This window comes from Cupressus sempervirens, chromosome 11 (genome assembly GCF_028749045.1).
Source record: "Cupressus sempervirens isolate cs-2001-9-10 chromosome 11, ASM2874904v1, whole genome shotgun sequence".
NCBI lineage: Eukaryota > Viridiplantae > Streptophyta > Pinopsida > Cupressales > Cupressaceae > Cupressus > Cupressus sempervirens.
The window spans coordinates 823,822,479-823,837,888 of NC_143128.1; the positions used below are offsets into that span (position 1 = coordinate 823,822,479).

General features: G+C 38.5%; 1 protein-coding gene across 8 annotated transcripts in view; it reads right to left on the minus strand.

Moving 5' to 3' along the window:
• Positions 1 to 14,407, minus strand: part of LOC149532100 (Integral membrane Yip1 family protein) — a 30,003-nt gene extending 15,596 nt beyond the window's left edge. For all 8 annotated transcript variants that reach the window (XM_089810622.1, XM_089810626.1, XM_089810627.1 and 5 more), the window contains exon 1: positions 13,368 to 14,407. In XM_089810622.1, the coding sequence (XP_089666748.1) occupies positions 13,373 to 14,104 (732 nt within the window). In that variant the 5' untranslated portion in view covers positions 14,105 to 14,407 and the 3' untranslated portion in view covers positions 13,368 to 13,372. The remainder of the gene's footprint in view (positions 1 to 13,367) is intronic.
• Positions 14,408 to 15,410: the final 1,003 nt, after the last annotated feature.

The following is a 15,410-nucleotide window of genomic DNA, read 5'->3' on the forward strand; positions in this document are numbered from 1 at the left end:
TTAAACTTTTATATATGATTCATTATTTGGCTAATCAAGATGAGCGTTTTGTAAAAAGCATTTTCTAGATTGGTCATCATGTGATTTCAGTCAAAGGACTTCCTTATAATTCTTGTGGTGAGTTGGTTCTTCCTTACGAATGTCGTGGTGAGTTGGTTGACATGTCTCTCATCGTCACAAGCCATGAAGTTCATCACGAACACCCAAGTCTAATTGGCCAGTGCAACTTGATGATGTTGAATTGAATCTCAAGTGTTAGATTTACAAATCACCCATGTCCTATTTTGATTGTGTAATATTTTTGAGATTGCCCTAATCTTTGCCTAAATATTGCAAATAATCTATTCTTATGAATGTTGTTTTGAGGAAACCTGAAACAATACATGTAGTGGTTGTATGGGTGTGTGCTCTTGATGCATGATGAACATAGTCTTATTAACCCTTTTATATTGTTTGGCAAGTTTCCTCTAAGTACCAATGCATCTTGTTAGGTATATTTCAAATGTTGATAAAAGGAATAAAAATTATCATCACTTGCTTTGTACAATACTGCCATCATACACACAATGCTGATAGTTTAAGTTTTATATAACCAGAGGAGAAAAATCAATCAGGAGTTTAGTTTATTTTCTGAAGTCACTTGAAACACCAATAGCAAAGGAAAATTAAATATGAATCGGTATTTTGTGCAACTTAATAGAGTTGCTGATTTAAGTTATGAAGAACCTCCAAATTATACACGCATAAAAGGAAATCAAATTTTGTGATAATATTGTTTCACATTTTCTATTTTAATGGGTATTTGGCCAAGTAAAGTTGTTCAAAACACCGACAGAACAAAACTAAATAGAATGTAACAGTTTGGGATAAGTCAGCATTTTCGATATTTTACCCAACAAGGAAAACTTACCGAAGGGGAAAATGTTATGTAAGATTTGATATCTTCATCTGCAATTTCAACAAGTTTGGTAGCTCCCCAAACGGCCCAATAGCAAAAAAAAGCTTGGTAAATTCAAGCTTCTCAGCAACTTCAGGTAGTTTGGAAAGCCTTACGAAAGACCTAAAGCTGAAGCAACAAGGTAGTCATCCGAACTACCCAAAGAAACTAACACCCGGGAGAAAGATAAGATGCAATGAAACATAAAGCAGCAGCATAGATAAAACAAAATGTCTGACAGAATGCCTTTTAAGTAGTGTCGCTTCATGGAATGCATGATTGCATGGGGTGTACAAAATACATCTGGTGAAAATGTGATTGAAATTTCCAAGCAAATTCAATGGTGGGAGTGAAGATAAATTCCACCACCTTTGTTGTCACCTTCCCTAATTGTGCCCATGACAAGAATATTGTTTCAGCTTATTGGTGACTGTTGAAAGTACAAAGGATTAGAGGTTTTCGTCAGAGTACAGCAAGCATCAACACACATTCAAAGTGTGGAAGCCTAGATACAGCACCTAAACTATTAAACAGTGCGGCCTCAAGGGAATAGCATCCCATATAATGAAATGATTGCAAGATTTGCAGAAAATAATTTGTTGATGAGCTTTAGAAACTTTCAAGAAAATGTAATTTGCAGATTTAAACTGAACTACACAACCACCCGCATACTTTCTACGTGTGATAATATGAGAGCTTCAAACAAATCTCTTCATTTAATGTTATCTCAAATATTATCATAAATATGTTCCTGGCTATAAACACAATACATAGGTATTATCTCAATTTCAACATATAGCAAAATCAGACATAAAGATCTCTTTCGCAGCTACAATCTTCAACAACTTGGTTTGAATCATGAATGTGATATGATAATGTTGAGGCTTGTTGTCCTTCCATTATTGCATACCTAAACTCATCTTGTTCTCAAACCCCTTTGCAATTACTATCAATCATGAAATCTTACTAGCGTATGTATGTCTACCAATAAGGATTCCACTATCTATTTCTTTTAGTTTTGTCTTGTCTCTTTTTTGTATTTTTAGGTGAAGAGTATGCAAACACTATGAATACCCCTGTCATACAAGGAAGATTATGATATGATTGCAATCTCTCCAACTGTTGGTGTGTTTGTCACTGTTCTTTGGGAAAACAGAGTCAATTTCAAAGAAACAATCACAGTGACAGATGTTTACCAACAAGTTCAAGCTTCATACTGATGATCCTTCCCTAGGTTTGGATACTGCAGATAAGAAACAGCATCAACTAGGATGAGGGTCTTGGATGACCAGCTTAAATCTTCTTCTTCTCATCCACTGTCATCTAAATTTTTCCATAGAGGAAGAAAATCTCAATCATCGACACAAAATGATCATTCTAGCATGCACAGAGTCCTTTAAAATTTGTACTCAATTCAACAAGAACTCAAACTATAATTATTAACCAGAAAATATTGAGAAGTCAGGTAAATATATGCACAGGAAAAATATTAGAAATGCTTGGAGACATGCTGAACATAATGCTAATGGGTTCGTCTGGGTGACCAAGACATCAACAGTAGAAATGCATGGCTGGAAGATGTTTCGTGCATGGCTGAAAGCTAACTTAAAGAAGAATATCAACCTGACTCAGGAGACAGAGACCTGCCGGAAGAAATTATGAGCTGTCTGCATCTGAGGAACAGGCAAAACAGCCTGCAACCAGGTCCTGAAGATGTCAATCAAATTTTCCCCTAATAAGATCTCCCAAGATATCATGGTGTATTGCGAGTGTGTCATTACTTCCTATTCTATTCATATTGCATTTAAGACTCTGCTACCATTGTTTGTACAGCATAGTTTTACCAGAACCATTTTCCCTTCAGAAAAGGCAATCTCTCCATAAGGTAGTTCTCTTGTTGACATTTTCATGGATGATTTTTCTGATCTATTTTCTAGTTTCAGGAAGATTTCTTTTCTTATCAAAAGTATTATATTATGGCAAGAGTGTGTATCAGAGTTCCAAAGGATTTGTTTGAGAACCAACCCTCTCAAGCAAACAATTTGTAGTGTAAAAATATGCGGTTGGTTTGAGCAGTATAGTATTGATCCTACATCAATAGTGTGGCTTTAAATGAAGTAATTTAATTACATTTCCTGATAAAAGTATAACTGCATATTTTACCTCTTAAGGCCTTAATTTGAAGACTATTTCAATTCCAGATGTCCTTTATACTATGAGATACATGGAAGATGCTATTGCCTGTTTAAAGACTTTCATGTATCCTTAACAGACTGTTATCCATATGATATCAACTTGGTGTTGCTTTGTTTGTGTGAAAATTTTCTACTTCAACAAAGAAATTCTGAGATTGATACAACTTACATTGCCTGTCCTAAGCTTGTCACCTACCACCATAGTCTCTGAGAGCCTCAAGCTGCAAGAGATTTTTAAAACAAGCTTTAAGATTATTCAGACTAGGTGCATCATCCCAGATTGAACCTGCTACCAATTTATTGTCAACTTTACATAGTAAGGGAGCAGATGGTGCAATAGCTTTGGCATTGGAGGTAATTCAACTAATACTCCCTGTTCTGGTTTCTTAGAATATATATATCTTTACAACAGGTCTTTGTCTCTGTAAAGAACTGTCCACCTTGGTAGTTTAACTAACCAAAAGGATATTTTCCACAAAAGCTTTACAATGCTGCAACTAGATGCATTGTGCGTTAAAGAAAAATATGTGCTAAAAGACTCATTGAGTCAATCAAGAAGCTGTGTATCAACTAGATTGAGAAAACAAAACTCTACTTACGATATTGCTATTAGGATTCAACTATGTAATTTTTTAGTCAAACTCATTGACCGATGTTCATGAGTAGTGGTTCGCATGAACGCATATCTCATGAGAATGAATGGAACACTTAGCACTCATCAGATCTAGGTGGTGCTCACCTAAGTTACCAATGCGTCTGGGAATAGGGGGATGCGGATGCAAATGTGTTCTAGTGCGTAGAGGCGGTAGGATGTGCAGGAGATGCTGCCAGGAATCACACCCTTCTCTTGCAGATGCGCGCAAGGTACTTGGGAGAACATCCTGAGAGCACTGGTTGAGCATCCGAGCACATCCTATGAGCATCTGGATGATTTGAGTGCCCAATCACTTAAGTGACTTATTAAAAATGTGTTTAATAGGTTTTTTATTATATATTTTTCTCTTATTTGCCTCAACCCTAAAACTGGCCTAAAAGAGGCCAATCATTGCCCATTCTTCCCATTTTGTTTACAGCTGGGCTCTCTTCTCATTTGGTCTCCATTGCGGCATTTTAAAAGCAAGGTCATTAGTTTTGAAGAGGATCATTCGTAGGGTGTCTATTGAGCTTCCACAAAGGACAATTAAGCATCTAAGGTAGGCATTTGATCCATTTCATGAACTTTTTTAGTGATTATTTTTAGATCTTCATGAATTTTCCAAGTTTTGGAAGAATTTTTTTCAAGTTTTTTCATTTTTTTTAAGAAATGAAGGAACAAGTGTAGCCATCTTTTTTTAGTATTTTTGTATTGTATATTTGCACTCGTATGTTTCATGTTCATAGTTTATTTAAACATTTCTAAGTTAATTTTTTTCTATTTTCTTATTAGATTCGTAGTTTCTATTGTGCAAGAATGGCCACTACTAGTAGTCAAAGTTCAGCAGTAGGACAAGCTGAACGAAGTGATAACTTCAATATTGATGTGGCATCTTTGTTATGGAGACACACTACAAGATCATCACAGGTTTCTGGAGGTGGGTCATACATTGGGAAATTGTATGTCATAGTAAACCATTCAACAACTCATATTCTCAAGTCAAAGCTCGTTTTATGGGCCCTACTGGTAAAGGAATAGCATTGTGCAAGGGAAGTAAAGATGGAAAAGGGTTGAGTGATGCACAGCTAGCCGAATTTATAAAAGAACAAGAGGTTGTTGATCGTTTAGTGAGCAAATCAAAAACAAGTTTGTACAAACCTTCATCTATAAAGAGCAAAGTGAATGTGTCCACCGATCATGTTGCATCCTCCAAACATCCATTCTTGGAAGTGGGAGAGGAGGATGATGAAGTAGAAGTTATTATCCACGAAAGAGGTCCGTTGGATCAAGCATTCAAAATGGAGGCAAGAGAGATTGTTGATGAAGCAATTGCACATTGTCTTTATGCCAACGGTCTTCCTTTCAATTTTGTAAGATCGCCATATTGGAAGGAAATGGTTGCAGCCATCCTTACAGCGCCAGCTGATTACATTAGTTCCGGGTTTGAAAAGGTGCATACTACTCTTTTGCAAAAAGAAAAGATTTCTATAGACAAAGCTCTTCAACCAATTAGGACATCTTGGAAAACTTCTGGCATTACTATTGTGTCTGATGGATGGAAAAACACAAGAAACTGACCATTGTTAAATGTGATTGCAATGTCCCCCCAATGGGCAATGTTTTTGAGGGCTAATGATTGTGAAGGACAATATAAGGATTCACAATTCATTTCTTGAGTTCTCATTGAGGCAATAGAGATGGTGGGTAGTGAGAATGTGGTCCAAGTGGTCACAGATAATGCCACGAATTGTAGGGGTGCAAGTGCTTTGGTTGAGTCTCGACACAACCACATTTTTTGGACACCATGTACTGTACGCTCTCTCAACTTGTTCATGCAACAAATTGGCGCCCAAATAGATTGGGTGAAGCAAATATACGAAGAGGGAGAGGAGATACAAATGTTTGTGACAAACCACCACATGTCACAATCTATATTCAAATCATTCTCCAAGTTGGAGTTGTTGAAGGTAGATTTAAAATTGTAATTTGGTAATTGAACATGAATATAAAACTTATTCAAAATAAATAAATAAATGAAACTAAGAGAATGACCTGAATATTGTCAACTTGCTTCTAGGTTGTTGAGACTAGATTTGCATCTCATATTGTTGTTCTGCAACGACTCCTCAAGGTGCGATAGGCATTGGATCAAATGGTTATTTGTAACTAATGGGCTACATAGAAGGCTTCAACGTCAAAGAGAGCCTTGAAGGTCAGTGGTATGATCTTGGATGAGCATTGGTGGACTCGTGCAATTTGTATTGGATTTCCCCGAACCTATCACGACTATGCTACACTTTGCCGATATAGATGCACCTTGCTTGGGGGATGTGTACGATGGCATGGACACCATGGTAGAAAAGGTAAAGCTTTCCATACAAGCACATGAGAGTAACCCCAATCAGTCTTCCTGGATCCCAAATGTAAATCTGTGTATTATCCCAATCCGCATCATACTTCCGTGGAGAAATCATCAATACCAGTAGCTGAGGAACTGTACTCAACATCCAAACAACTGACAACTCTGATGAAATCATCTGAAAACCAACTGTAGATATCAGTAGAAGAAACCATTCTGCGGAACTCAAGCCAACTGAAACATCAACTCTATCAAAACTCAAACCCCTGTCAAAATGACACTTGCACCCAACTGCACTGTAGATATGACAGCAGCCATAGGTACCCGAATCACTACCATCAAATCCAATCTCTGAAAAACTGCTCCAGGTGTGTTGATGCTGCAGGCTGAGTAACTTGCTACTACCAATTTTATTTTCAAAAGATGGTGCCAATCTATCCCCTAATGGATGGTAAGAAACTGGAGCCAATCTACATCTGCGTGAAATAAAATCTTCTACCTCTGTGTCAAAAGAGAAATGATGAGCGTACCCTACCGTATAATGCCAGTAAGAACCTCCAAACTCTGCTGCTGGCTCATCATCACTAAACTGGGAATCAACAGATGGCTCCATTTTCTGACTCCAAGTGACTGTAGGCTGGCTAGGATCCCGTGCATTCTGCTCAACAAACCCCTCCTCAAGGTCCTTGTGAGGTAGCATAGTAGAAAGGACCCCTATAATCTTTTCAACCAATCCGCGAATAACACTAGTATCTCGGACAAGAACACCTTCTGTCACCTTATGCGAGTCTAACTGAACACATGCACTATCCAGCAAATACTCCATGAACGGTTCAGTGCAGTAAAAATTATATGAGGAAACATTAACATACTTCCCTTTACACCACAACTTGTCCTCCTGTAAGGGTGGCATATTCAACTGTACCACACTATCAACTATCTGAGAAGAATCAATCTGAAAACTTGACTCTACCGATATCCCAAACTCATTAAGACCAACTTCCTCCAAACCCCGAACATGTGTGTCAGTCTCAACAATAAGCTCCTCAAAAGCAACTGTAGGAGTGTACTTACCGTCATCTACCTCAGTAGTCAAATGAACTGGGTCTGGGGCTGGTTTTGACCGCAAATGCTCCAACTCCACGGTCACCTCCTTCAACTGAAACTGCGACTTCTGTAGATCTCGCTGTGTGTCCTCTAATGCCTCAGTAGTCGCTATGAGCTCCTGGGAAAGTTCACTCACCTCCTCTTCACGATCCAAAAGTGCCTCATATGCTGTACTTCCCCACTCAACCAAGTGATCACGGTCGGCTACCAATCGTAAATAATCCTGCTTCAAAATCCGAACAGCTTCACGCAAGGCATGAATCTCTGCCAAAGAAAAGTAACCACCGCTGGACTCATCTGTCATAGCCGTACCCCAACCAGTAACAGCCAGCAACTGACGAGCATTATCAAAATGCTCACAAGCGATAGCAATGTCTCGCTCACTAACTTTCAACTGGCTAACCACATGATGGCTCTGGCTAGATTGTCTTCTATAAACTCCTCTTGACACATTGTCTGGAGGAATGTCTTCAAAGTTACTGGTCTCTGGATTATTACCATCTATATTTTTCGAATCAACCTCGGAACTCATATCAACATCCAGAGTGTCAAAATCTGTAGTTCTGCTGTCAAGCTCTTCTGTACCCCAAGAAACCGTCAAAGAAGCTGTGTCTTCAAAACTGTCCATTTCATCCTCCTGGATGTCATCAAGGCCAAAATGATCCTGGGACTCATCCGTACACACTGGCGAATATGAAAAATCTTCAACACCTTTCAGCAAGAAGGGTCGTCTACATATATGAACCAAGCCCAATACCGGTGTATAAAAACTAATACCAACATCGGATGTTCTGCTGGCACAAGGAAAGATAAAACCGAATATTCTGCTAATCAAATCCATGATAGTACTCAAACAATCATAGTTATCATAAAGTGCTAAAGATCTTCGGTTGACTGAATCCCAGCTGCTGAAACATTCCCGAATCCATATGCAAGAAACAACTGGTAACTCAAGCAAACTACTTACCTGAGTAATGTGACCAATACCAGCTAACTTCACATACCTGTCTGCCATTGTCCTTGTATCCTGGATGTGAATGCAAGATGAACTCATAACATTATCAGCTACCATATATGATCCATCTGCTGCAGGGAGCTGAATGTCAGGCATGTAAGATGAAACTAAGCCCAGCTCCATGCCATGCTTATGTCTCTCCCAATCCTGTAATGCCAAAATTGCTCGAGTGTCCTCAAGCTCGCAAGAAAGCTTGACAACTTCCTCCTCCTTCCTCCTCAAGGCATCTGAATAATCTTTGGTAAGGCTTAGAAGATGATCACGGTCTGATAGAAGATGCAAATAGCTCAACTTCGTCGTTCCCATTCCTTCACCAATTGCATGTAAGTCAAAGCAAGAAGAATTCGCCTGAACTCCCTTATGTCTTCCTTGTAACTGAATCATCTGGATGTGCTCTTCTAACATCTCCCGCATCCTGTCATGATGAGATAAAGAAGCCACAATACTATCTTTGCTTACCTTCAGCTGGCTGGACAAATCATGTGAAGTACTGCCATTCTCATCCGCATGTGACGAAGCATCTAACTGAGCCTGGTACTCTCTCTCAACAAAGTCATAAATGCTCGATGTCTGCTCATTTTCACCAGGTATCTCATCACCATGCACAATGACATCATCATCATCTGAACTCACCTTACTGTAATCATTGCTTGTCAGAACCAAACTACCTTGAGTATCTGAGACATCACCCTTGGAAAGCTCGTATTCAACTGTCTCAACTTGAGTGTCAGGTTGACAGTTACTATCCATCAGAGTAATGTCCTTCACCGCTTCTTCCTGTGACCGAACTGAAGCTTCTGACTGGTTGCACACTTGTTTCTCGAACTCCTCATTAAGGTTCCTCGTAACATCTCTCATTGTATCTGTCAACTCTTCGTGAGAAGATCTGCCAAAACGAAATCCAGTTGATTTATTCACCTTAGCTGGGACGGACAGCCTGTCAAGCATACGGTGGTGTTTAACCAACAGTTCAGACATGTTATGTTTGATCTTTCTGAGCTCATCCTGAATACCTGAATAGTCCTCCTTTCCACATTTCCGACTCTGAATACTCTGTCTATTACTTGTCCGAGATTGTGTCCTTGGAGACTTTGTGCTGTACCTGTCCATCTTGTTTGAAGTAAAGCGCTGATCACCCATGTAATTCGGTTCTCACCCCACAGGATGGCAAGAAAACCGCTCTGATACCACTGAAATATCCCCGACAGGATTATTGCTTTCTCCAGCACCAAAAAAAAAAAACTAAATCCCAATATTGTACTGTGGCAATTCGTCAAATAATTTGCAAGGACAGAAATGATGATACCAAAACTCACCCGTTGGACTAATGGAACTAATTCAATAGGAAGAAGAATTTCTATTTAGAATAGACCTGAATAACCAATTCCCCTTGTTTCAATGACAATCCATCTTGGAATGAATACTACAAATTAGTTTGGAAGAGGCATTTCCTATTTTTTAAAAATAATCAGAGGAAACATCAAAAGAACCTGAAACTCGAGCTATATCTGGAGCGTTGTCAGCAACCTTTCTCCCTTAAATCGGATTCAGATTATATAGTGACTAAATCAGAATGGGGAAGTCAATGCTTCTGCTTATTAGTATTGGTTGATAGATGGAAGAACTAGTCTGCAGATTTCACAGTCTGTCCTTGACTAGTTCCATCATTCCTTCACACTGCGATCTCCTGCAAATTCACACCTTCTCCTGACGTGGCAGAGCATAGATTGGATTGGCAATGATCTGATAATCGCCTTTTCCTTTAATTCTTGATATATGTTTGAAACTACCGTGGCCTGAATTCGGAGGATATCAGATGCGAAATTTTGATGTGATTCGCAACCTGTACTGCAGATTATAATGCTTGAGGTTAGTATTATCCGCTGCTTCCTGTTTCGATATCCTCTACGTGCTCTTCTTCAATCCTATGCTTAAAGTCGGTTTCTGCACTTGCAATTACTTCACCTTTTTTGATACCCGTTTGCACGATTTCCGCTAGATCCAAAGAACTCGTATTTATTCCCTTAACCTACAGAATGTTCCTGCGATTTCCGATTAATATTTTAACTCCCAAAGGGTAATCGGATACTGACGACCTTGATTAGTCTTCTGTCCCGCTTCCAATCCGTCCATCCTTGTGCGGTGATCTCTATCCTTCAAGCGGCGCCCCATCGAATCCAACTGTAAGGGATGGCGCTATGATTCTTATGAAAAAAACGGCGAGGTAATTGGTATTGTTTAAAGTGCCTTCACTGCCCGGATGCTCCTCTTAACCCGTCGTACGGACCGGTGCGATTTAAATACTTTCAGATTTCCAAAACAGAGCCCCCAACCTCTGAAATAATCGAATTTGCAGAATCGTGTCCCTAGAATGAATGCTTCAAATTGCTACATGGAACACCCTTGCGATATTCTCTTGCTACCAAACAATGACGGAATAGAAGAGTCGCCTAAACCAGATGGCCCGAAACTTGCTTGCTGGAGATGTATCGCTGCTTGTAATCCCTTTTCAAAATTCGAACCCTCTGCCCTGATGATCAAATCCTTGCTTGACGTTAATTGAATCCACCCTCACTGATCCTTGCAAGAACCACAACTTTGGCCTTAAGCCACAAATATTCACCCTGATGAAATGACTGAATGTCACCTCCAATCTGCAATGATTCAGATGATATTTCACACCCTCAAAATTGCGTACCGATTGAGAGTTATCGTTCTCAATGGCCAACTGTGACAATTGCGAAAACCCTAGGTTTCACAATGCACCTGTGATTGAATCACGACCTGAAAAACAAAGAGAGATAATCAACTGCCTGATTCGAATGGAGCCCCGGGGTGCCTATTTATTCTTTTTCCTCCATCCTCTCCAGAGACTTATAGAACCTTTTTGATCTTATCCCTCTAGTGACTTTATTAAATATTTTCCAAGTCACTTTATTAAATACAAGGTCATCTTTTAATATTTATTTATTTAATTAAAATAACTAATTAGTCGTCCTTGGACAACCATTAATTAAATTAATTAAATCGAACTGTCACCAGAAAATTGGGGACATGACACTTATCTTCAAGGTACTAGCCAGGAAATACTTGCTATGTCGGATAGAATTGCACCATATGTGGATGAAGAAGTTACTACTGGGTGCTATTATGCATTTCCAAGACTCTTCCTAGATGACGAACTGCACAAAAAGGTGAGGCTAGAATTTGGCTTATTTGCTTCGAGATCAAAACTTAGGCTAGAATTTGGCTTATTTGCTTCAAGATCAAAACTTACTCCATATGCAATAAAGGACCAAAATGACATGGGAGCTATCACATGATGCTACATGTATGGTCAACCATTCAAGCATCTACAACCTCTTGCAATCAAGATACTCTCACAAGTAAGTTTTCAATTATTTATTTATTTAGCAATTGTATTCTACACTTTAGTGTTTAACATTCTCTAATTTGCTTTTCATTTGTATGTTTAATTTTATGAACACTATCCAAGTTGCAAGTTCTTCTACTGCTGAACGGAATTGGAGTACATACTCCTATATCCATTCAATTAAGCGCAACCGGTTGGGCTCAAAGAAAGCTGAGGACTTGGTTTATATACATACCAACTTGCGTCTTTTGTCACGTAAGGAGGATGGATACAAGGAAATGTCAACCAAGCTTTGGGATATAGCTCTTGAATGTGCATACTTGGATGCAACACTTTAGGATCTTACTATGATGACAGATGATGATGTTGATAACATCATAGCATGTGCATCTAGCACAATTGGAACCACGCTTCGTTCAAATGAAATTGCAAGTGTTGCAGCAGGAGGAGATGATGAGAATGTGGATTTTTTTTGAGAATCCTTATGATTCTGATTGACTCAATGTGATTTGTGAATCCTGAGACTAGACTCTCGATTGATCAACATTGAACCATGAACTATGTTTTAATTTTGCAATTCGAATTGCATTGGAATTTTGAACTTGAATATTTTACTAATTAGACATTACTGTTATTTCAATTTGGTTATGATAATGATTCAATAAATGGTTTATTTTTGTATATTTCTTGTATTTATTTGCATACATAAATTATAGTTCACAACTTTATATATGTGTGTGTGCGTGGACACACCCAAAAGCATCCAACATCCCCAAAAGAAAATTTGTGCATCCACACATCAGCACCCCGCACTCACATCAGCATCAGAACCAGCATCGGTAACTTAGGTGCTCACAGAGGTGAAGCATTCGGACTTCCCAGAAGGTCACCTATCCCAGTACTACTCCAGCTCAAACGTGCTAACTACAAAGTTTTCTTCCATGTTTAAACCCACTCTGCTTGCTAACCCATAACCTTCACCAAATGTATTTGTAGATTATTCCTCAGGTACAGATAGACATACGGACTGGATGTTCCCTATTTACAGTATTCATGATCAGAAATTAAACCTTAAAAGACTCTAAAAAGTGTGCCAGTATAACATTCATAACTGAAATATGAAATTTCCATCACAAAAATTGCATATAGATTATAAGGAATGTAGGAACTCGGGAAAATTATAGATAGACAAAAAAATGCAGGCAATTTCACAAAAAAAATCCCCTGTTGCAAGAACCCATTGGCCATATTATTTTGCTGCAGTTAGTTCAGCTGTTCAGCATGCTCTTGTAATTCTCGCTATATACCTAGATCCTTTTGTTAACTAGTTTGCTAATTGCAAAAGCACTACGAAAAATGCATAGCACGTCACATTGACAAGGGATTTACTGTTTACAAAGGGATTCAAATCAATACAACTTAAACAAACAAAAGCATCTTATCTTCAAAGGTTAAATTATTTTGATTTAGAAATTAAAGAACATTGACAGATCAAAGTATATTAATAAGTAGTTGGAATGACCAAAAGACACAATTTATGGTAAATCTTAAAGAATTTAATGTTCAAAACACATGACAGTTCTCGCAGTAAATCATTAACTCTGTCAAACTTTCAGAAATATTCTTCCAAACAATATAAAGGCTTCATCGTAAATACTTTTCAATAAAACCCCTAAAAATACAACGGCATTTTCGAACAAGCAGTTGCTGTGATAAATTTGTGAAGTTTGAACAAAAACCGTAATACCTCTTTCAGAAAATCACCAGGAGAGAAAACAACATGTAGATCAAGCCGCATGCATACGCCACCAATTTGTGGTGTTCATCTCCATGAGACGCGAGAACAAGCAGCAAGTTGCTACATGCCCTCGTGCACCAAACCACAGTAACCGCTGCCATGACAAACATTACAGCCCCTTGATGTGGGACAAAGAGAGCGAGTGCCGAGAAAATCACCATGGGCAACATACAGTAACCCACTAAGCTAAGACACCGGTACAGATCCAAGCTGCCATTCTTCCCTGCCAGCATGTTGAATACAACATAGAGGTATAGCGAAGCCACAGTAATCCAGCCCAAAATCACCCCAAAATGAAGCTTCCCCGCCAGCAGTTGAAAGATCCCAAATGCAATACAGAAAAGAAATGGACCCGAGAGGTCTGCGTTCTCATGCAAATTGGGATTAACCCTGATGGGATTAAGGAGGTTTAGAGTCTTCTTTGTTATGAGGCGGGTATTGATACCTAATTCTTCCAGCAAGGGAGGCTCGTCTTCGAAGGCGCCAAAACTGTTTCTGGAGTACGCAGGAGGGGGTGCAAATGATGTAGGGGCAGATCCAACGTCAAATGACATGAATTGAAGGTTTGTGCTAACAGGAGGCCTCACCTGTGGTTGAAATGGAGGGTTTATAGACCTTCTTGGCTGTGACACAGGGATACCACCACCCAAATCCATCGGAGGCACATTGAATTCTCTGGCGCCCATTATTAGAAATGCAGCTTGCCGTATACCCAGATGCCTGATCAATTATCCACAAAAAGTTTGCTAGAACGTTTTATGGGCAACAGAAAAACGGCCCAAATGTGAGGACAAATCCGGATCTGATGACGGAAATAATTCTGCTCCTCCACCCGGCTTGGCTGTGATCTTTTGGCCTATGTCAACTCCAGGGTTTCTTCAGAATTTATCCAAGTAGCAATTCCGATATGCCGTTTTCACCTATATTGTTGTTCTCTTTTCCGCCGCTACATTCAGCTTTTCCTTTAGAGAGACATAGGCACATGAGAGTACACCTTTATGCGGGTGTAATTTCGTTGTTTTTATAATATTTTTACTTTAACAAGAAGCATTTTTAGGGGGAAAAACCTTTTCTTCTATCTAAAGGAGGAGATATATATAATTTTTAACTACTCTTAGATTATAAAACTATAAATAATTCCAATCTAAAGTTAATTTTATGTCTAATTAATTTTAATCTTAAATATAATCATTGTGCAAAATATTAAAATAATAAAAATAGAATAAAATACATATTATAACAAAAATAATTAATTCATAAAATAGAGTAATTTTTTATTAAGTATAAGTTAAAAATCATCAAAATTACAATATTAATAGTTAACGGGTAGTCAGTATATATACAACATATAGAACCTCTTATCCAGGAGGTGAGTGCATACACAAGATATAGTTCATAGCTACATATATAACAAAGAGAGTATTAGATCAACTTAAACTAATATTACTATCAAAATTAAGTTGTCCATCTCATTGGACCTTCGGACTATTCGTGAGTTTTTCCATCTCTGACAAAGATGGTGAATGGATTAGTCATTTTTGAAATCTTGAGAAGTAGGTCGCCAATGGGAGGGAGGTTTGCAACGGAGGCAGCATGTGTTGGAGTTTGATTACTTTGTTTTTCCTTATCTTTATTCTCTCCAATTTGTTGGCTCCTGATTTAACAAATTTGAACGACCCAAGGATAAGAGCAAATATGTCTAGGGTGTAGCTACTCCCCATATTCAACACACCTATTCAGACATCAGGGCCAACTATAAGGCTAAACTCTTTCTTCACTTCAGGCTCTACAAAACCTAGGGGGTAGACCTTAGATTCCATTATGTTACCAGTGCATAAACCATAAATCTAAATCTATATTAAGTAGATTAAAACCCCAATTTCTTCTATGCTCATGCAATGACAAAGGCATGAAATACCTAAAAATGTAATAACCCCAACCGGTTATAACTTCTTCAGACACCAAATTCTTTTATACTTCAGTTGTTTGACA